The sequence below is a fragment of the Colius striatus genome, chromosome 1 (assembly GCF_028858725.1).
Source record: "Colius striatus isolate bColStr4 chromosome 1, bColStr4.1.hap1, whole genome shotgun sequence".
Lineage (NCBI taxonomy): Eukaryota > Metazoa > Chordata > Aves > Coliiformes > Coliidae > Colius > Colius striatus.
Window position 1 is genome coordinate 112,136,202 of NC_084759.1, and position 23,146 is coordinate 112,159,347.

Below are 23,146 nucleotides of genomic sequence, written 5' to 3' on the forward strand. Positions count from 1 at the left end.
TACAATTTTCTTACTGAAGGAAGAATATTGTAAACACAAAGGATTTAAGTTCACTATTGCTTTTATTTTCATTTTTCCATTTCTTGTTTTAAAAATTCAAACTCAGAAACTAAGCAGGTTGTAAGGACATAGAAATCTCTCAAAAGTTCAAAGCATTCAAAGCAGGGGATACTAAATTCTGCATCTACCTACTGATACAGAAGAAAAGTTGTAGTGTTTTTTTCTCCTACTAGAATCCTTTGGAGTTGACTAAGAGTTTTGAGCCACATGCTTCAGCTGAGCTGAAATATTTTTTCTGCTTCATCTTGGAAATAGGGAAGCCAAGTTATGGTTGGTTACTTTACTTAGCAAAACGCTGATCAGATCTCTTTCTAAAAGGCCTATTTTACTTCTGATCAAATCAGGTCATAAAAGCTGATGGCATGTTTGATAATGAAGTAAATATATGGTAGGATATTGAACCAAAATTGAAACTTACTGGGTCAGGACAGTCTACTGCTATCTAGATTATAAGTGACATGCCATCATGGTAATGCACGTAAAACACAGGAAATTGGTGTATATTAATAGAATAATAGTTTAACCATACCTCTGAAGAATATTCAATATATTCAAGCACAGACATATTTTTATCTGGTTGTAACTGTAGTGAAAGGCCTATATTTTATAATTTAATAAAGCCTTTTGAATCGCCTATTATGTGCAAAAATTAATACAAGTTACAGCCATAGAGAGCAGAGTAAATCTCAATAAAATTAAAAAGGTTTTCTTCTTTCCTATTCAGCATTTCCATCTGTTTATATTTAAAAAAACCCAAGAGTATCCAGAAGAAAGCACTCTGCACAATCTCAACTTACAGACAAATAGTACAAAATAGCATATAAACCCTAAAAATATCAAGTTAGTTGTATCCAAGAGATTAGAAACAAAATATTTGTCTGCTTTATTGCTAACTGAAAAATCAAGTTAAACAAATCAGTTTAGGTAACTGAAAAATATTCTTTTCCGGTTGTTTTTGGCAAAACTAGAAGAAAAGCATACAAATCCTTTATCTATTTATTTATTTATTTTCTTCCACCCCCTGTATGTAAGAAACTCTCCCTGCCCTCATTCCCATAAACTTCCTTGCAAAGTTTCAAGAAAAACAAGTGGATTTTGCAGCCTCACTGCATAAACAGAGCAGTTAATTTTTCCAGTGAAAACAATCATTTAGAGAAAACTTGCACTTGAAAAAGTTATAACTAAAAATAATTTAATGATTATTAATATGATTTTGATTAGGACAAGTGATTTCTAGCATACACGACATTGTGTCATTTTGTCATTAAATACTACATTTGAAAAAATTGGCAGTTGAATATACAGCATTAAACGACACTGGGAATCAGACATAAAACTACTCTTCAGAATCAAACCGAGACAGATAAAACTGAAGTAATAACACTGCCCTGCTTTGCAGAAGACATCCTGAGGTACACAATGGATTTAAAAGGATATTTTTCTTCAACAAAGAAGATATGAAATCCAGAGGCAAATGAGATCTTAAGAATCCCCGATGTCCTCTCAAGTTAACACTGAGAGGGGGGAATAGGAAAAGATTCCTCCTGGACTCAGTAAGTAGTCAAATGTCCCATATTCATTACTAACCATGTGCATTTCTGAGAACCTAGGACTGATAGATCGACATCTACATCTTAGGTAAAGCCTTTGCTGATTGATTAGATCGTACATAAGCTTGCTTTCCACAGCTCGACCTTCCAGTCCTGTGCTGGGATGCTCTGTGCATGGTGAGTAGAAGCCAGTCCCTGAGGCAACCTGGTGCTTTGGTGTAGCTCATCCAGAGTCTGCACAAGGATCAAAAGGATTCAGCTTGAGACAACACTGGATAACTAGAAGCAGTTACTTAAACTGTTGTCTTTTTGTGAAGCCATGATTCAGGAAGTCATGAACTCTCATTTTACCACCAAAACCACAGAATAAGTGTGTACATCAGTTGTAAGCATCTCATATATCATTTTCCCCCTTTATAAGTGGCTCTGTTCTTCAGACAGATAAATCCAGTTAGTTGAAGTATAATAGAAATCTTGTAACAATAAATGCAAAAACTTTCACAAACATCCTCTGTGGCCAAGATAAACTTCAATGCTCATGTAAGTCAGTAAAGCTTATATATATTTTTTTCTTGCGCCTCTCCTTGCTGCCTGCAATTTATGTCAGATTAGAAGCATACAAGTGATTACAATAGGCAAGAATAACTGTATTTTGAAGGTACTGCCAAAATGCATTAGTGAAATGCCATATTACAGCATAACTAATCTGAAATGGTCTTCCACTAACATGAATGTCACTAATACTGTGGTCTGCTGTACTGAAATCATGAAGTAAGACTAGACAGCTTTCTATAGTTATAAACCAGGCACCGCAGATCCAGCATCACACCATAGCAGCTGATTAAGCACCCACATCCCTACTTGGTGCCAAGAAAATGGCACACATGACCCTTCACTTTGGCTTGTTCCCACCTTATAAATTAACTGTACAGTGAACCTTCTTTGGACTGCCTTCAGTACTGACAAACTGCCCTTGTCTGAACAATGCATGGCAGGTAGCTTACTCCAGTGTTGTCACAATTATCTCCACTGCTCTGTGCCCCTTGGGAAAGGGATTAGGAGCTGCTGTATTCAGGACCAGCTACGAGCAGGGATACTGTTTTGCACTGACTTGGAAGCCACTCACTCTCACATACAACTATAGTTGACTTTCTAACTCTTCCCTAACAAGGAAAACTGCTTCTGCATTAGGACTCAGCGTCCAGGAATGTTTTGCTCTTTTCTAACTTCTTTGGATTACAGTGAAACTGGGTTAAATATGTATACAGAAAATACTTGAAATAGGCTCACAGCAACTAGCCTTGTTGTTCTTGATGAATAATGTAACTTAGGACTTGTCTTACAACTGATTTAATAGTTGCCAACAGTCCCAGTTTAGAAGAGTGATGCAATGCTTGTAAATTTATCTTGAATCACATTAACCCCCGCTGCTACCCTGTTAACATTTGGAAATGTTACTGCCCTGCCTGCTCAGTGGCACCCTCCTTTTGATTCATTTTATCTGGAACAATGGTTCTCTGATTCCTATCCTCACCTTTTCAGAAGTTAATAGTTCAGAGATGGACAGTACCATGATCGTCGGTATGAGATCCTCACCCAGTTTAATAGGTGGACACTTCAAAGTTCAAGAGCAAAGATTAAACTCAATGGACCACTGTGGGGAAGAAGGAACAGCACTTCTGAGAGCTGGCTCCTCCAATGAACAGAGGGAGATGTGGAGCTCTTCCTGCACATCCTACAAATTCTTTCACTCTGAATATGCAGTGGGGAAGAATAATTGTCTAAAATTCACCAGAACATCCAGCTGCCTAGCAGCCAGGGGAAGAAATACTTCTGGCTTGCAGGATGACTGGTATCTGAGTCTCTGTGTATCTGCAGTACTGAGAACTCCAAAATGAAAGCTATCTTCACAGACATGTGCCGCCTTAGAGATTCTAAACTTCTGTTAACAATTCTTTCTACCCTCTTGCAAATATCACATTACCAAATCCTAGATTTACATTTAATACTGAAAATCCCTCTCCATGCCTCCCTCTCCATGCACTCTCCAAAGTCTCCAAAAAGGTTTCAAGGTTTTTCTCTCATTCTTCTTACAGAGTCCTTTCTCAGTTTTTTTTACAACTGTGGCGCAACAAAGTCAGAATAGGAGTTAGGGCTTGACTAGGAGTAAAGTGTTCTATAAAAAGAATCTTTCTCCTAAAATTCCTGGGTTACAAGTGCTTCTTACCTCTTAAGGTTAAGGCAAGATGAGTCCAGTCTCTGCATCAGCATAACAAGGCTTCCAAAGTGGTGAGGGAAGGAAAATGAAACTCTCAGACATTAGGAATGCTTAGCCATAGGGGTTTTATTGTGTATGGCTAGTACTTGACTATTTTAAGAAAGTTGTAAGGGCAGCTATTTTCCTCTTACATCTGAAACACGTAGGAAAAGATACAGTGAAACTCTTGTCTTCATTTTTCTCTATTCTTTGACTGCTTTTTGTTTTCTTACAAAAAGAACTTTCTCTGACAAAAGACTTTTTTAAAAAAAAACCTGTGGCCCTCTCTAGGGCCACTTTTGCTTAAGCAATTTCTGTCCTAGAAAAGTTTTATATAGCCAAAAGAATTTCAAAATGAGGCCTATAAGTAAGTATCAAGTTGAATTTTCTACTGGTCCATAAACAGAGGGAAGGAAATAATTAAGGACATACATATAGAAATTACTTGCTCATGTAAGTCAATAAAGCTTATGTATTTATTTTCTTTGAAAATAATTGAAAATAATCATACAACAATAGGAGGAGAGACTATTTTTAATTGGCATTTTACCTAATTTCTCTTATTTTCAAATAAGTTTACTACCTCAATACTCATTTGCTCTATGATATCACATCATAAGCAATAGTAACTGCATTTGTGTATGTTCTTCACCTGGTATATATATGAGACTGTAAAATGCACTGTGTAAGCCTTCCTCATTACTTATCATGGGCTACAGGCATGGCAGACCTTCTCCCTTCCTTCACATCACCACTTCTTCAGCTGCAGTAACTCCCACACACAGCCAAGGCCCAACAGAACAACTGCAACCTGTATTAAACTGTTGCAAGGGTTTTCAGCAAATCCCAAGTAACTCAACCAAGCTTCTATGCTGTGTGGAAACATTTAATACAATTTTATTTTGGTTTGCTGATGCTAATCACATTTCAGGTAACTGCTAGAGAAAGATGGACCACATAAATCTGTGTTTTAACCTATTTTAGTTCCAAGACTGTGAATCTTTCTGCACATCTTTTGTGTAACAGTCTTTTATATCAATTTATCTTAAATAACTTTTTCATCAAGTTCAGTTAAAACAAAATTAGACTGAAATTAAGCCAGGATCTATACAAGAGTAGCACTAGCTTAAATAAATCAAACAACTTCACCTAAAGGTACACAGCTTGTTGATGGACTAAATAAGAACAGATGCACTGAATCCAATTAAGAGTTTCTTAACTAAGAATAATGTCCATATATGTGCTTGCAATTGTCCAATTGAGCTGTTCGCACTAATCAGGACATCAGCATATCTAATGAGAAATCTAGATGTGAGCCAACAGAATTTCCTGATAAACACAGATCAAAAATCTATGCTGAAATATGTTACAAATGACTGATTCTGGCATTTCTACAATTCTGGGGGGAAAAGGCCCAACAACTAAAAATTCTACAGTAGTAGTTTAAATATTAGCAAATTTTAAGACAGTATTTCAGGATTGCTGAGCCCCATCTTGTCATATTTTTCCATTCTCATTATCTTTCCACAAGAGTATCTCAATATTTCTCTGTTTTTTCAATTTGCTCTCTTTACTTATTTCAGCGTTTCTGGAGCGTTCCTCCTCAGTTTGGAGCCATGCCACCATTATAGCTCCTGTGATGGCTCTCACATATGTGGTCTGTCCTAGCTGGTCATTCTACAGGACAAAATAAACCACACCAAAGCATCACAGTTGTGTTCTCATTAGGTACTCCTTTTCCTTTCAGTTGTGGAAGTACAGTGCAAAAACAATTTTCTGAGATGTTGTAAAGGCTTATTATCACATAGATACAACAGAATATTTTCCTAATTTTCCAAAGAACAAGTTTTAATTTTCCTTAGAGTGGTGGCAAGGAAGGACTTCTCAATGGTCCTACCAATTAGACTTTCATCTTCAGACATGTCTCTCAAGTTCAAGTCACCCATCCAGTATTCTTATTTTGAAGCTGCTTTACTTAGTACTTTATTTCCTTTAACTTAAGTTTGATGAACGCAGCTGTTTCTAAGATAACTTCCAATTTGAACAGTGATTGGTTTCTGTTAGCTTGATTCATGATGATTAAAATGGGCCTTGGTAACTGATAGATGCCTAGACAGGTATGAATATATATATATATTTCTATGCAGAAATACATGCTTTATATATGTACGGAGAAATGTCTAAGTACTGATATATAAATGCAGGAATATTAGTTGTGGGAATGTACGCACTAATTTTCTGCCTCTGAGATTAAGACCTAGCAGAGAAGAAATAACATTCTCTGGTTTATTTTACTGGAGAACTTTGGTATTCATAATGAATAAGAACAGAATAAAAACACAAAAAAATCAGGAAGAAAGAGCAAGATGATCAGTTATCATAAGCTGCTGATGTTTTATTGGAGTAGAAAGGATTTGACGTCTGTGAGCCATTGAATAAAAACCAAAATGGTCTCTGGAACAGCACTGCCAAAATACAGTTCTGTACAGAATCTGTACAGAAAATGTTTCCCAAGATAAAAGGGTAAGCTGGCAGAACAAGCATATACATTAACTATTATGAAAATAAATCCAACCACATTCAGAGTCATAGTGGAATGTCATCAAGGCAGTATCTGAATTCTCCAAGGACCGCTAGTCAGCTCCTAGGATATTACCCATCCCCATAAAATGTCCTGGGCTAATGCTACTGCAGATGTAGCAAACGAAGTTGACAAGACTAGATCAATATATTTAAAAATTCAGTCAGTCCGTGTGGGACCTTTTGGAGAAATCAAGGCTGCACAAAAAGACAACCTAAACAAAACCAGACGGTATTAAACTGAGGCAATAAATAGCTGTGCAATGGAATACTTCTGCGGAAAAACAACCCAATGAAGGGCTGGTATGTAGAATGTGCTTCAATATTGTACTTTTGAACTTCATGCAATAGCAAGTGAAGTTACAACTAGAGTATCTTGCATTCTTATTGGAACTTTAAAAAATACTGTTGTATTAGGGAGAGAATAGTGAAATTTCTGTTTTGGAGTTGAAGAAAGGTATCACTCCCAGGCACGTCCAATCTTTCACCTGGTGTCCTGGGAGAATTAGCTCCACCTACCCAATAACCTGGTGATGAAGTGCATGTGTACAGTGTTTACACTAAAATTGCCGACGAACTAAATGCTCTACTTGTTTAGAAAGCCTGATTTTTGAAAGTGGTTTCAACAGCTAACCAGAGAAAAAGAAAAAACTGGTAAAATTTAACATTATTTGTAAAAGCCTAGGAGGTATTCATAAAAAGTGAGGCAAGTGCAAGAGAAAAAAGCCTGTAGTCAAGAAAGTAAAGCTAACATTTTAAAAGATGAAAAGAAACTACTAAAAACAAATAACGTAATGATTTGGCAAAGGAGAATTTGAGACCATCATTTCAAACAGAGGTTTCAAGGCTGGATATGACAAAGAACTACTGTAGAAAACTAGCAGTACTATCATGCAATAACCCAAAGCTAAATACAAAATTACTCCAGAAGCTCTTTTTCAGCCCTAATATGTCTGACTCTTACTTTCAACCTTTGCCATGACATGATTTCGTTATAAACGAAGAAATCTAATGACCTTGCTCCCTGTCATCCATTAGAAAAGCAAGTGTAAGCATCAAACACTGAAACATGGTTATGACCCACATCTTGAAAACATGTGTTCTGGGACCTTAGAGCCTCCTCTTGCAAAGTGTAATTTAAATGACTTGAACAGCTTTGTTCTTACCAGCTAAAACTCAAGTGTCTTGGCAGAGTGGTGGAGAAACACTGCTGCAGTGCTTCCCTACTCTAATCCTGGCGTGAGCTACTGTTGTTAATCCTTTGCTTTCCTAAGAACTAAGTTCATTATTATTTTAAATAGTCACGGCAGAGGCTGAACTGGTGTTATTCATGCATGGACAGAGGAATGAAGGGCCCTCCTTTTACCCAAGTGCTGCTACTGTTTTGAAAGTTAATGTCCTTCAATTATGCCCTTTAATACTAACATTCTCATAAATAAAATACTTTGGACTTTTGCTAAAAAAAACCCAAAACATATAAATGCATAGTGAAAGATAAAGACTTTAAAAGTAGATTTGAGACCTAGATTTTGATATAGTCCAATATTCACATTTACAGAGAAGACAGTGAGATCCTTCAAAGTCTTAACTACTAATATTAAATTAGAGAAAAAACAAGGGAAAAAAATATTACAAGAACAAAACAAATTAAAATACTGTGAAAAAGCCAAGTGAATTAGACCAGAGTTTTTTGTTTATCTGACTGGGGAAAGATTGGAGAAATTATCCTCCTTTATCTGATTATTTGGGGGGTTGTGTGTGTGTGGTAATCCTAAAGAAAAGTGTCAAGGTAGTAGCACTAGCAATTGCAATCGCAAACAATCCAATATTTTTATATTAAGCTCCTTTTAAATAACTATTCTCAGTAAAGATAGAGGAAATTAATATCCTTTTTGATGTAATAATTCCTTATTACATCTCCACTGTACTTCAGGAAGAAGCTTCAATGTTGCAACTACTAAAATAAGACTACTTTAGAACCAGCAATGTATAAGCAGGTGAGATGTAATTCTCACAAATGGAGAAGAAAAACAGCAGCAGAAAGCTGCTTTTTTTTCCCTTTGGGGGTGGGGAAAAAAAAAATCTATTAGAAAGCTGAAGATGCAATTCCCATTTTAAAACTGAAATGTTAAATAAAACCATTATTCACTTCCCCATGACAGGTATATAGCTTGTTTTCTTAGAAATTGTGGAGTATCTTTTCTGTGCTACTAAATAATGAACAAATTTTCCCCCAAAATGGAGGCATCTTACTTTTTAGACACAGGAAAAATAATCTCCTATTGTACTCACACCATAATTATACTGTTTAGAAACACAATTATGCTTTCTGTCTCTATAAAGAGAAACTTAGGCAAACATTCTACCATGGGAATACTTTTTTATATTTACGAATTGACGTATTCATAAATTTCACCAGGAACCTGCTGGCAATTGAGGTAAACAGTTTGACAGTTTAACATCCTTTGCTGATGTTTTCCTTTAATTAGACGGTTTTCTCCTGCTAGTAAGTAGCATCCTCTTGAGATTGCTGTTTTACTGTCTGCATGGGCTTTGGATTGATGAAGCCACTATTTGATTAATATCTGGACAAAATATACTCTTTAGATATTTCTTGTTTCCCATGTTACCTTTCCAAAACTCAGCACACCATTCTGAGTTTTACCCTCACATGCTGAGCTTTATTTTAATCTAAAATCAAAGGCTTCACAGACATGCTGCTGCTGCTTTGATTTTCAAAAACCTATGGTAACTGAATCCTTAAACATAACAGGCAGGAGGCATTTTGATGGGAGTCACTAACTTGCATGAAGCAGTAATGAGTTGCTGCCTATTACTGACCCATCTACACAAAAACACAGCCTAGGTGATCAGCAAGACAGAACTGCAGTTCACCTTACTGTGTGGCACTTAACCATGATTTTATCTCAAGTATCAGTGATATGAACAAAAACCAAAATAAAACTCTACAACTTGCAAAGCTGATGTTGAACACTCAGCATATGAACACTGCAGGACTTACAAATCAATTTGCCTGAATCTTGTGTAGGACTCAGGGTTCAAATATCCCTTTTAATGCAACGGAGAAATGCAGCAACTAGGACAATTAAAGCATGCTCAGATAGTCAGAAGCATGTATGAGTAGTCAGGTAGCTGCAATGAAGATGGTCAGTTAAAAACTGAAGGGTCCATTACTGCCTTCACAGTTTCCAGCTCAGCATATAGTGAAGAAACACCTCATACTGAATCTGTGCCTTTGCAAGAGATGGAAATGTGAGGCTTAGGCTTTTCCTTAATTGTATGAGATCTTAGGAAAAATGTAAAGGTTGAAATTACACATGGAACAAGCTCTTTTTATAGGATTTCTTGTGACAAACAAATTGACATTACTTTGAGTGCTATAGGATAACCAGAATCATAGTATTATAGAATATTAAGGGTTGGAAGGGACCTTTAGAGATGATCTAGACCAACACCTCTGCCAAAGCAGGTCCACCTGGATCAGTTTGCACAGGAACGTGTCCAGGTTGGTTTTGAAGACCTCCAGAGGAGACTCCACAACCTCCCTGGGCAGCCTGTTCCAGTGCTCCCTCATCCTCACAGTAAAATAGTTTTTCCTTATGTTTAAATGGAACTTTAATTAAATTTAAAAAAAAAAAAAAAGAGGAAAATTTAGAAGGCTTTCCTTCATATAGCCCATTAACTCAAGCACTGGCAGGTGGCAGTATTAATTCCTCAGTTCCTTCTCCTTTATTTAGTTTCAGAAATAAGCTTGACTGAACAAAGTTGGAAAGCAGCAATGGTGCAGGCTGCAAAGGCTTTGTAATTACACTAGAGGGAAACAGATGAGAAAGGGCTGACTACATATTACATCTGAGATCATACTACACCGAAAAGCTGCCTAGCCTGTTGTATACAATAGTGAGAAAACTAGAGAAGTTTGTAACACAAGCATTAGTGCTGAGTGACAAGAGCACTCTGATTTATTTCAGTATACATCAATTAAAAATGTTCATCTCCTGAGGTTTACAGACCAGAGGGACCTCAGGTGTCAGCAAGTCTCTCCATCCACATAGGAACAATAAAAACCCTAACACATCAATCAAATCATATGCCTGTGGTTCAGCTAGGATGTCAGCACATTTGTTAAGATTTCACTGCCAGCCATCTCCAATTTATCTCCTTGACTGGGCACTGAAACTGTCATAGGGCAGATAGTAAACCTGCTCAAAATACATCAAACCTCTTGCGAAACAACAAGAAGCTCATCAGGAGAAGAGATATTTTCATATATCATGCCAGCTGGGCACCCAGGTCACATAAATCAGCCCAAACTTTTAGCCATGCACAACAAAGTTTCTTTCTTTTGGCTGTCAGTAAATGACAGACTTATAAAGTGCAGCAAATGATCCTTGCACACAATCTCATGCAACGTTGCACTTCAAGGTCCTTAGTTAGTGGTTTAATAATAACTCTTCAACCTAAGTACCTAAATTGCCTGAAAGGTATCTCCAATGTAGAATCTCGTACTGATCTCATTATTCAAATATTCTGTAAAAAATTCTCGTTTCCTCCCCTTTCTCCCAGATCTGGGCTTTTGTGCAGGACTAAAAGTGCATTTATTAACTTTCCTTAAGCACCTCTGCCTATACATCAACCTGTTATTCATAATTAGGTTCTGTGGATTTAGAACACTATTTTTCTCCAAGCCAGGCATCTCAGGAATGCTAAAGAAACCAGTTCTTTGTATAACTCAGATGTTTGTAAATGTCTTTGCCTTCAGGAAAGGTGTGGATGAATATTCTCAGAACTATATACTAGTGAGAAGTGCTAATAACTGAACATTAGAGATAAACTGCTACAGATATCTACTCACATCGTGGGAGAAAAGGTTTTGATTTGCTCATTGTTTTAAACATTTTGCCTCCAAAATAAATAACTACAATACCAAAAACAACAAAATTATGTCGATCTTTGTCACTGATTCAAGTCTGGATCTCTGAGCATACCACCTGTTTTCATCCATTTTCTCAGCTTTGAAATAAGGCCTTCAGATGCCCGTGAGACAGCATGTCCTCCTACCAGAAGGCTTTACTATTCTCTAACATTCAAAGTAGTTTATCTGTGAAAAACCCTTCTTTGTGCATAAGGAGCTTGTTAAGCTATTAAGTTTTAAAAAAAAAGTTTGATTTATTTTAACTCTACTAACCTTTATACATTGTATTACGCTTCCATAGTCAAATGACATAAATGGGATATTTTCACAGATAATGCAGAAATTATATCTTCCTTTGGTTTTTTATCACTTTGCAAAGTTACAGAAATGTGTAGCATCCTAGGTCGCAGAAAAATCAACCAGGTTTCCAAAAGTTTAACTTCCAAAGCAAAATCTTCTGCCAGTATGCTACATTCTATTTCACATTATATTTCTTAAAAAGCAAAAAAGCATTACAGACTTCATGTGGTCAAAATTTGAACTTTGAGAGAAGACATTTTCCTTTTATACAAAATCACTTTATCAAAACCCCTTCGATCATACTCATATGCTTAAAAATGCTGAAATATATTTTACAAAGTTTACAGATGAAATGTTGTAAATTATACTGTAGTGTAGAAAAGAAAATCTACCCCTCTCCCCCAAGATGCATCACTTAAAAAAATTATAGGGCCAGTTTATGAAAACTGAGAATTCAGCTTTCCTTGGAAATAAAGCAGAGATCTTCCACATTAAAAAAACAAACAAAAAAAAAACAAAAACAAAACTTGTTGTATATAAAACTTGTTGTCTATAAATGTGTTATTTCCCTAACATATTTGGTAGCCAAAACAGACAAGACACTTCAAACTATATTCTGAGTTCAGCACAGACAAATCCTTTCCTGTTTCAAGTATTCACACACAGGTCCAAACTGATTAAAATCCTTAAAACTGTTTCTAAGAGGTTCTGTTCTAATATGGTAAGCAGATACCATCACCATATTTTTATAAACGGTTCAAGATATGGGGTTAAAAGCTTTTCCCTAGTTCATACCAACAGTCAATAGTAAAAACTACAACAGACCTCTTGATACCATATATTTCACATCTGATGTAGTGACAAGCCTTCTGATGTTTCAGCTGAGGCCTTAATTTTCCATCAAGTATTTACATCAGAAAGTCCGTGTGGCTCTCTAAAAAGTCAGCTGGAGCAGAGCCATCTAAAACATACATGCAATGGCCTCTAAAACATCAAAATTTCATTTCAAAGGTTTCATCTTGGGTTTTGCTGCTCGTGTACCTATGTGATACCATCCCTGTGTTTGGGTGTGAGAAGAGGCGAAACAAACAAACAAACAAAATGGAGTACGGCCTGCACACTATGAGAACAACAACCGCCTCAGCGAAAGTGCAGTCTCATTGAGACCGCTTCATTTCCAAGAAGCAGAAGTTAAAGACATTTCCTAAAAAAAAAAAAAAAAAAAAAAAAAAAAGGCTGCGGCCTGTGGTTATCAGGAGAGGCCAGACCGAGGGTCAAGAGCTTGTAACTATTGTTCGAACCCTATATCTGTTGTGTGGCGTGTAAACCCTATAAAAACCCTTTCCTACTGAGCACCAGGGTCGCCTCCTCTGACTCCTGCGTGAGTTACGAGACGACCCGGAGCTCCGAAATAAACCTCACCTCGTGCGTTTGCATCAAGTCGGCTCCTCGTTTTCCTCTGAGGTGCGCGTCTGCCTGGGTAGAGGAAAGCTTCGCCTTTCATTTGGGGGCTCGTCCGGGATCAACGACGAACACCTCAGGAAACGATGACCCCTTGGAGGTGAGCTTTTTGTGTGAATGTTTGTGGCGCCACATGAGAGCTTGTGAGCTTGTGTAGATTGAGATTAAGAGTTTGTGGTTTGTGTAACTGAGCAGGCTTTGTTGGGATAATATTGTTTTTAACGTTATTTCTTTCCTTTATCTCTGTTTCTTTTGTGTCTCTAAGAGTTTGTGGTTTGTGTAACTGAGAGCTTTGTTTTTAACGTTATTTGTTTCCTTTATCTCTGTTTCTTTTGCGTCTCTCGAAATTTAAATTAGTGCCCATCCCTCTATGTCATAGGCTGCATACCGTTGACCAAGTCTGAGACTAGGTCTGGATCTAGCCGCACCTAAGCCCCTTTTAAGGGTGCCTTAGAAAGCAAGGGGGTCCAGACTGAACCTCGTGACTCAACGGCAGGGTCTCCTTAAATAAGCCTACTGTTGACCAGGTCTGGGACTAAGGATTCTTTCCTGAACCTCGTGACCCAACAGTCCATAATCCCCAACTTCAGTAAGAAAAACACTTAGGGATACACGGATAAGATTCTCATTCTCTCACTCTCTCTCTCTCTCTCTCTCTCTCTCCATTAACCTCTGAAAATGTTTTAAGTGTGTGAGATTGGGAGCTCACTGTTGCATAGATATCTTAAGCATCAGAGACCAAGTGAATGTTACTTTTGTGGGTGATTGGGTGAGAACATACCTCGGTACCCTTGTAAGTTCAGGGAATGCTTTTTGTGCCGCCTCTGTGTCCATAAGTATATTTGTTGATTTTCACCTGAGAGTCACACTCAACATTACGGGGATAGGTACGGGACAGGAACCCCTTTGTGCAAAAAAAAAATTTTTAGATGTGCCTGATTAATTGTATTGATTTTTTATGTTCTACCTGTGTAAGGATAGGAGTCATAATTGTCAGGGTTGTGTTATGTTGTTTTGGAAGTAAGGGTCACGGGGAAACTGAAGCTGCTGGGTCAGTAAAGGTCTGACAGACTTTAAAGAGGTTTCTGAGTAGCACGTGTGGGGGACAGACGTGTCCGGCACCACAGGCTACGGCCCTGAGGGACGCCTCACGGGTGAAAATAGGCAACCTTTGCCTATAGGTGAAACCTAGCTGGTCCTTGTGGAGTGAATGAGGGGACGAAGTCTCCGCCCTTCTGAAATTTTGATAAGATCTCTTCCGTGGTGTAAAAGTCGTGGAGAGCGAGAAACCGTTTCTGTGTGTGTGTGTCTTATTATAATTTTTTTTTTTTTTTTGTATTACTGATAACCATGGGGCAGTCCCGATCCACCCCTCTGTCATTAACATTGGCACATTGGCCAAAAGTAAAAGCACGAGGGCAAAACCTGTCTCTTATTATCAAGAAGGGGGATTGGCAAAATTATTGCGAAAGTGAATGGCCAACTTTTAAAGTAGGATGGCCACGGTCAGGTACATTTGACATCCATACCATACGGGCAGTCCGAATGTCTATTTTCTCCTCAATAGGAGGCCATCCTGACCAAGAACCATATATCACAGTATGGGAAGACTTGGTGATGTATCCGCCGGACTGGGTCCGACCATTTCTTCCAAATGATAAAATAAGAGTCCTAGCCCCATCCTACTCATACTTTAGCCGGGGCGTACCTGTGACAACCAGGACTCTGGCTCTCACAGGAGTAGAAGAAGGGGTGACCAATAATGGGGGAGATTATGAAAAATTGAAAGAACCAAGCCCTAAGACCAAGGTATATCCAGAGGTCGAGGGACCCCCTGAATGGACTCCACCTGTATCCACATCTATACCCACCGCCCCCCCCAACTGGACCCCAGTCCCCAGACGAGGGAGTACCTGTGCCATATAACCCGGGGGGTTGGGAAGAAGGACCCTATACCGGTACCAGGAGTAAACGGGGGATAACACCTGAGGGACCAGACTCCACTGTAGCCTTACCACTCCGGGCGGTGGGGCCAGCCCCCACAGAGCCAGATGAGTTACAACCATTACAGTACTGGCCCTTTTCGTCCTCCGATTTGTACAACTGGAAAGCAAATAACCCTTCTTTTTCTGAGAACTCTGCTGCCCTCATAGGACTAGTCGAATCCCTGATGTACTCCCATCAGCCCACATGGGACGACTGCCAGCAGTTACTTCAAACACTTTTCACCACAGAGGAGCGAGAACGAATCTTCTCGGAGGCACGGAAAACCCTACAGGAAGGCCAACCAGGCCAACCCCCTCGAACAGGAATGGAAGTGGAAGCGTTGTTCCCAGCAGCGCGACCGCAATGGGACTATAATACAGCAGCAGGTAGGGAACGACTGTCCATATACCGCCGGGCTCTGGTAGCAGGACTAAGAGGGGCAGCCAGGAAACCTACCAATCTGGCAAAGGTGAGAGAAATTATGCAGGGGCCTAATGAACCACCCTCGGTGTTCCTAGAACGTATCATGGAGGCCTATCGTATTTATACCCCGTTTGATCCCGAATCTAGGGGACAGCGGGCCTCCGTTATCATGTCCTTCATTGGACAAGCTGCACCAGACATAAAACGAAAACTGCAGCATATCGAGGGATTGCAGGATTACACCCTGCAAGATATTGTTAAAGAGGCTGAAAAAGTGTTCCATAAAAGGGAAACTGAGGAAGAAAAGTGGGAGAGGGAAAAGAATGAGAGAGAGAAGGAAGAAATACGGAGACAAAAGAGACAGGATAAGAATTTAACAAGAATACTTACTACAGTAATGGCCGAGGGGAAACGCCAAGGGGAAAGACAGGCGAGAGGAGGAAGGGACCTGGGCGACAATGACAGGAATAAGGGACCCAGAAGACTGGGAAAAGATCAATGTGCCTTCTGCAAGGAACATGGGCATTGGGCCCGTGAATGCCCCAAGAAAAAGGGAAAGAGAGTGCTAACCCTGGAGGAAGATGAAGATTAATGGGGTCAGGGCCCGGAACCCCTCCCCGAGCCTAGGATAACGTTAAATGTGGAGGGGACCCCAGTAAATTTTTTGATTGATACTGGGGCAGAATATTCCGTACTGAAAACCTCATTAGGGACTGTAACTAACAAACAGACCATGGTAATTGGAGCAACAGGTCGAAAAGAATACCCCTGGACAACTAATCGAACTATTGACTTGGGAACTAACCAAGTATCCCATTCTTTTTTGTTAATACCCGAGTGCCCTACCCCCCTCCTCGGGCGAGACCTGTTAACAAAAATGAAGGCTCAGATAAGCTTTACTTCTGCTGGCCCTGAGATCGCCCTTGCAGGCGGAAAGCCAAAAACATGCATATTGTCCCTGCACTTGGGGGAGGAATATAGACTATACCAAAACCCTAAGGAGAACCTGGATAACCTTGAAAAATGGCTCAAGCAGTATCCGAAGGCATGGGCCGAAACTGGGGGCATGGGGGAAGCGGTGAACATCCCTCCCATAGTGATCGAGCTACAATCAAGTGCCACCCCAATAAGCGTAAAACAATACCCATTGTCAAAAGAGGCAGTAGCAGGGATACGACCTCACATCAACAAGCTTGTACAACAAGGGATTCTTGTGCCTTGTAAATCTCCCTGGAACACACCACTCCTGCCGGTAAAGAAACCTGGGACTGGGGATTATCGGCCAGTACAGGACTTGCGGGAAGTCAACAAAAGAGTCCTTACCTTACATCCTACGGTACCCAACCCATATAATCTCTTAAGCTCTCTTCCCCCAGATCGTACCTGGTATACAGTCCTTGACCTAAAGGATGCATTTTTCTGCTTGCGACTGCATCCAGTGAGCCAGTTAATTTTCGCTTTCGAGTGGAGAGATCCTGAAAGTGGGAGAGTGGGTCAACTCACGTGGACAAGATTACCACAAGGATTTAAGAATTCTCCTACCTTGTTTGATGAAGCCCTCCACAAGGACCTGGCAACTTTCCGGGCACAAAACCCACAGGTAACTTTACTCCAATATGTAGATGACCTCCTACTCGCGGCGTCCACCAAAGAGAACTGCCTGATGGGAACTCGCAGACTACTGGTTGAACTTGAAAGGTTGGGGTACCGTGTCTCAGCGAAGAAGGCACAAATCTGCCGGAAAGAGGTAACCTATCTGGGATATGCTCTAAAGGATGGTAAAAGGTGGCTGACGGAAGCCCGAAAGAAGGCCATCTTGCAGATCCCCACCCCGTCAACCTCTCGACAGGTGCGTGAGTTCCTGGGAACGGCGGGGTTCTGTCGTCTGTGGATACTTGGGTTTGCTAGCTTGGCTGAACCACTATATCCACTCACAAAAAAACAAGGGAGAATTCGTATGGGGCAAAGAGCAGGAGGAGGCCTTCACCAACATAAAGAAGGCGCTGTTAAGTTCCCCTGCTCTGGCGTTACCTGACCTCACCAAACCATTTACTCTGTTCGTGGATGAGCGAAAGGGAGTGGCCCGGGGTGTGTTAACACAGAGACTTGGACCCTGGAAACGGCCAGTGGCATACTTGTCAAAGAAATTAGACCCCGTGGCCAGTGGATGGCCTGCCTGCCTTAAAATAGTGGCTGCCACAGCAGTCTTGGTAAAAGACTCTGATAAACTTACTTTTGGACAACCAATTACAATCATTGCAGCCCACTCCCTGGAAAGCATTATTCGGCAACCTCCTGACCGATGGTTAACAAATGCCAGGATGACTTACTATCAGAGTCTGTTACTAACTGAACGTATTAAGTTTGCCCCTCCAGCCATCCTGAACCCAGCCACACTGATGCCTGAAGCAAGAGAGAGTGACCAGCCTCTCCATGAATGCCAAGAGGTTCTAGCCGAAGAAGTGGGCATTCGCGCAGACCTGACTGACCAGCCTATGGAAGGAACCCCCTCGTGGTTCACCGATGGGAGCAGCTACCTGCTGGAAGGAAAGCGTAAGGCTGGCGCAGCCGTAGTGGACGGGAAACGGGTCGTGTGGGCTAGCTCGTTGCCAGAGGGGACCTCTGCCCAGAAAGCCGAACTAGTAGCCCTCATACAGGCCCTGAGGCTGGCTGAAGGAAAAGTGATTAACATATTTACCGATAGCAGATATGCCTTCGCAACTGCTCACGTCCATGGGGCAATATACAGACAGAGGGGGCTCTTGACATCAGCGGGGAAGGAAATTAAGAACAAAGAGGAAATTTTAAATCTCCTAGAAGCCGTACACCTCCCCAAAAAGGTGGCCATCATACATTGCCCAGGGCATCAAAAAGGAGATGACTGGGTTGCAAGAGGGAATCGAATGGCAGACACAACTGCCAAAGAGGCCGCACTAGAGGCCATGATACTCTCCGTAAAACTTGACGACAAACAGACAGTGGAAGGAAAGGAAGAAACAAACCTATCCGCTGAGGAAGGGAAAGCTTACATCGATAAAATGCACCGACTTACGCATTTGGGAACTGAAAAACTTATCACACTAGCAAAAAAATCACGCTACAAGGTCCAGGACCTACGGAAAACTGTGGAACGTATCGTACAAAATTGCGAGGCATGTGCCTTTACAAATGCAGGACATACTAAAGGAACCCAAGGAAAGAGACTGAGAGGAGATCGACCAGGAGCATATTGGGAAGTAGACTTTACGGAAGTAAAGCCTGCCTGGTACGGTAACAAATATTTGTTAGTGTTTGTAGATACCTTCTCTGGATGGGTCGAAGCATACCCTACAAGGAACGAAACAGCACTAGTAGTGGCAAAAAAAGATCCTGGAAGAGATTTTTCCCCGGTTCGGTATTCCCAAGGTAATCGGGTCAGATAATGGACCTGCCTTTGTCGCCCAGGTAAGTCAGGGAGTAGCCAGACAATTGGGGATTAACTGGAAGCTCCATTGTGCATACCACCCTCAAAGTTCAGGACAGGTAGAAAGGATGAATAGGACCTTGAAAGAAACTTTAACTAAATTAGTAGCGGAGACCGGCGGGAGGGACTGGACAGTCTTTCTCTCCCTCGCTCTGTTTAGGGTTCGAAACACCCCAGGACCTACGGGGCTCACCCCTTATGAAATCTTGTATGGGAGTCCCCCTCCTCTGACAGAAATAGTGGGGACTGATGAACCTGTTGTGCCCTCTCTTACTCTTGCAGCACGCCTAAAAGCGTTGGAAGTAGTTAGAAAAGAAGTTTGGGAACAGTTGAAGAACCTCTACGACCCAGGCGAGGTGTCGATGCCCCATTCGTTCCAGGTCGGAGACAAAGTTCTGATTAGACGACACCGATCAGAGACGCTCGAACCTCGGTGGAAGGGACCGTATGTGGTATTGTTAACAACTCCCACCGCTGTAAAAGTCGATGGGATTACTGCGTGGGTACATTCAGCGCATGTAAAAAGGGCACCTAGAGATATACAAAAGGATGATTGGGTGGTGGAAAAGACTGATAATCCTCTTAAGCTTCGTGTGTTTCGGAAACCAAACCGAAACACCTAGGGAAAATCTGTTGGTGGGACTAATCCAAGATTTCGGGAAGGCCCAAAATGCAACCAGTATCACTGCTTGTTTACCATTACCACAAGCAGCTGGGGAGCCTATTCCGTGGGGTATAATCCCGGCGGGACCACTACCAAAATATAAAAATAATGTAATCTTTATTTCTTATAAGTGTGTTTTAGGACTGTGCTTAAAGGGGTGGAAGAAGACTCCAAAATGACATCCATAATGTTATAAGCATAGAATAGAAATATAATGTTAGTAAGTGTTAGTCCTGACCACTGGCCTGGCCTCTCCAGAAATTCTAAGATTAGAAATGTACAAAAGAAAAAGAGGGGAATGAGAAGAGGCGAAACAAACAAACAAACAAAATGGAGTACGGCCTGCACACTATGAGAACAACAACCGCCTCAGCGAAAGTGCAGTCTCATTGAGACCGCTTCATTTCCAAGAAGCAGAAGTTAAAGACATTTCCTAAAAAAAAAAAAAAAAAAAAAAAAAAAAGGCTGCGGCCTGTGGTTATCAGGAGAGGCCAGACCGAGGGTCAAGAGCTTGTAACTATTGTTCGAACCCTATATCTGTTGTGTGGCGTGTAAACCCTATAAAAACCCTTTCCTACTGAGCACCAGGGTCGCCTCCTCTGACTCCTGCGTGAGTTACGAGACGACCCGGAGCTCCGAAATAAACCTCACCTCGTGCGTTTGCATCAAGTCGGCTCCTCGTTTTCCTCTGAGGTGCGCGTCTGCCTGGGTAGAGGAAAGCTTCGCCTTTCAGGTGTAGGGTGCTTTTTATGTCCACAGAGACCGGATAAACAGCCTTCCCTACCCCAGGAGACTGCACAGAGATTGCTTTAAAAATAACTTACTCCATGGTGAAACATTTTTTGGAATCTCATTTTTTAACCAGTATTGTCCACTCTGGAAAAGATATGCAATGACAACATCATGGAAAAACGCATGAATGTTCTAATTGTCAGCTGTTAAAATACATTTTTAACCCAATTAGACCACTCAAAGGGAATCCCAATAAGCTGTAACCCAAAGACATCCAGTTTATATTGAGGTAGTCTAGTGAGAAGATAAAATGCACTGCACTGCTGCTGCTGTAGTCTTTACAGCAGTGAGGCCGTCAATTCAACAAATCACACAGTGTAGTAAGACTTCATTCAGCCTTTGATGCTGAGGGGAAAGAAAAAAGCTTTGATGGTGAAAGGAAATTAAGAAAAAGATCTCCACAAAAGTCTGACTTTTTTCTTGTTTTTTCTCCCCTCAGGTCTCTCATTACCAGTGCATACACATTGACATGTACATTCTCTACATCAAGATACCACCCTAACTGTGTCAGATTTATAAAACAATAGCATTTTTTTTCCATTAATAACTGACATATTTTTCAGAGTCAGTCACATAGTGAGAGGCATCTCATTCATAACATGCTTTTCATTCTAAGCATCTGCCTAAATGGATGCCAAATACAATTTCTGAGTAGGTTAAATATTTAACAAATATTCTGCTTTAATAAATGAAATACTATGGTGTTGTACATTTACAGTCCTATTCATAGACTATCTTAAATGGATGTAGAGAAGTCTGCTGTACAGAAGCACTTGTATGCAGACAAACACAGTGGTCCCTATAAGATAAGCATCACTATATTAATGTTTGCACTAGTAACATTTATTTTACAAGGAAACAAGAGACAAAATCTTGCACTTAATGCAATTCCAGTGGCAAAGACCTACATCTGTAATTGAACAATGCTTTAATATCACAAGACTGAAATAATGTCCTACAGTTTGCTACTAAATACCGATTTTCTGTAAGCCTCTTGGCATTCATGTGAGCAGATCCAAAAACAAGCACACTGTAGCAGTTACAATCAATTTTCTAGTTAGAGGCGGTTTAAAACACATTTTATCACTGTAAGTTAGAAACTGGGACTTCTGATCATCTTTTACAGATTATCTCCTTCAGAAGGTTGGGAATATGCAAAACTACACAAACATTGGATTCTTTGCCCCTTCAAGGGCAGAGATTCTCTGCAATTTCCTAGCTTAAGGAGCAAAGGAAAAGATTCTGGCTTATCCCACCCTGATTCCAGAGCAAACTTTGGGCACAGCCAAAGTCTTGAGAAGGATGTGGTTTTTAGATGCCACAATGCTAGAGTTTGGGCATGAATCCTGTGTGGTTCCATCAAATCTCTCTTCAGCACACTGTTCTAGCCCTCCACTCAGTGAGACATCCTCTCTGTTCCACATAATTACCAGCTTGTTAAAACTGAGCCCATACCTTAATTACTTCATCAGAGAGGTCATTCCCTAACCTGTGATATAACACCATCTACTAGTATTGATCAGGTTTAGGAAAAAGCAAACTGCTTGGCTACTCATATCAGACCTAAAGTATCAAAGCTGTCAATTCAAGATACTGAGATAAGGCATACAAAACCATTACAGTTACTACTACAGATAGCATCTTTTAACCTCTATTGACTAATAGAGTCACACCAAACTTGCTGTAAACAATAAAGATGGTTTCTGGCATATTGTACAAAGGAATCTATAATTCTTCTCAATTCTAAGTTAAAAGAATGAATTCTCACCTGTGAAACAAAATACTTAAACATTTTAGCATCTGAAAATGCACGTAATACCTGCACAGTCATAGCTATTTCCAGAATCCCAGACATTTTAAGAAGATATGTAAGGCAGCTAGTACCAGGACAACTGGCACGTTTACATTTCATACAACTGCACTTGTGCTAAGAATATGCCCACACATCTAAAGAAAAAGCAAAAATAGAGAAAACAACTCCTCATTATACATTACATTACATGGAACTCATTCACACCACAATTAACGTCGAAGACATTGCTATCCATCAGATGGAAGACCTAGGTACAACAGACAAGGAACTGAGAAACAGACATTGGGGATTCAGCTCTCAAAAGCATCCAAGAGAGCAAGAAACTCGGCCACATAAACCACAAAAATTTTTATCCATGAGTCTATTATTTCTCACCTTTAAAAGGAAAAATTAAAGAATAAATTTTTAAAGCTATAATAAAGCCATTATTACCTCAATCATCTAGACAGTCATAACAAAAAATAACTACTTTTCCCCAAAACAGTCACCCGTGGCACAGTTCACATCAGAATCTTCCACAAATTACTTAAGAGAAATAAAACAATAAAGATTTTCCTCTTCCATGTACAGAAAAATTCCTAATCTCAACTACATAACATACAAAGGATGGAAGAAAGATGTCAGAAACTAATATTTAAATTTAGCATTTAAAAATGCCACAGAGATGTTAACACAACTTTCTCACCAGTCAAGAAAAGCCCTAAAAAGTTTACAATTAAATAATAGTAAAAACAACTTCCTTCTATGCTTATTCTTTTCAACTCCTCCAAGATAACTTGGGACCCAAATTAGGAAGGTTCTAGAATACATACTGAAAATCAGCTACATCGGGATTTTACAATTAATTAAAAACTATTATTG

General features: G+C 40.1%; 2 protein-coding genes across 4 annotated transcripts in view; one reads left to right on the plus strand and one right to left on the minus strand.

Moving 5' to 3' along the window:
• The window catches only part of EPHA3 (EPH receptor A3), a 228,443-nt gene that overhangs the window by 85,308 nt on the left and 119,989 nt on the right, over positions 1 to 23,146 (minus strand). The gene's annotated exons all lie outside the window — the stretch shown is intronic.
• On the plus strand, positions 12,755 to 20,349 carry LOC133626203 (uncharacterized). The gene is given in 4 exon segments (XM_062003325.1): positions 12,755 to 15,004; positions 15,006 to 17,495; positions 17,497 to 18,912; positions 18,914 to 20,349. Coding segments are annotated over 4 exon segments (5,142 nt in total). The 5' UTR covers positions 12,755 to 14,494; the 3' UTR covers positions 19,640 to 20,349.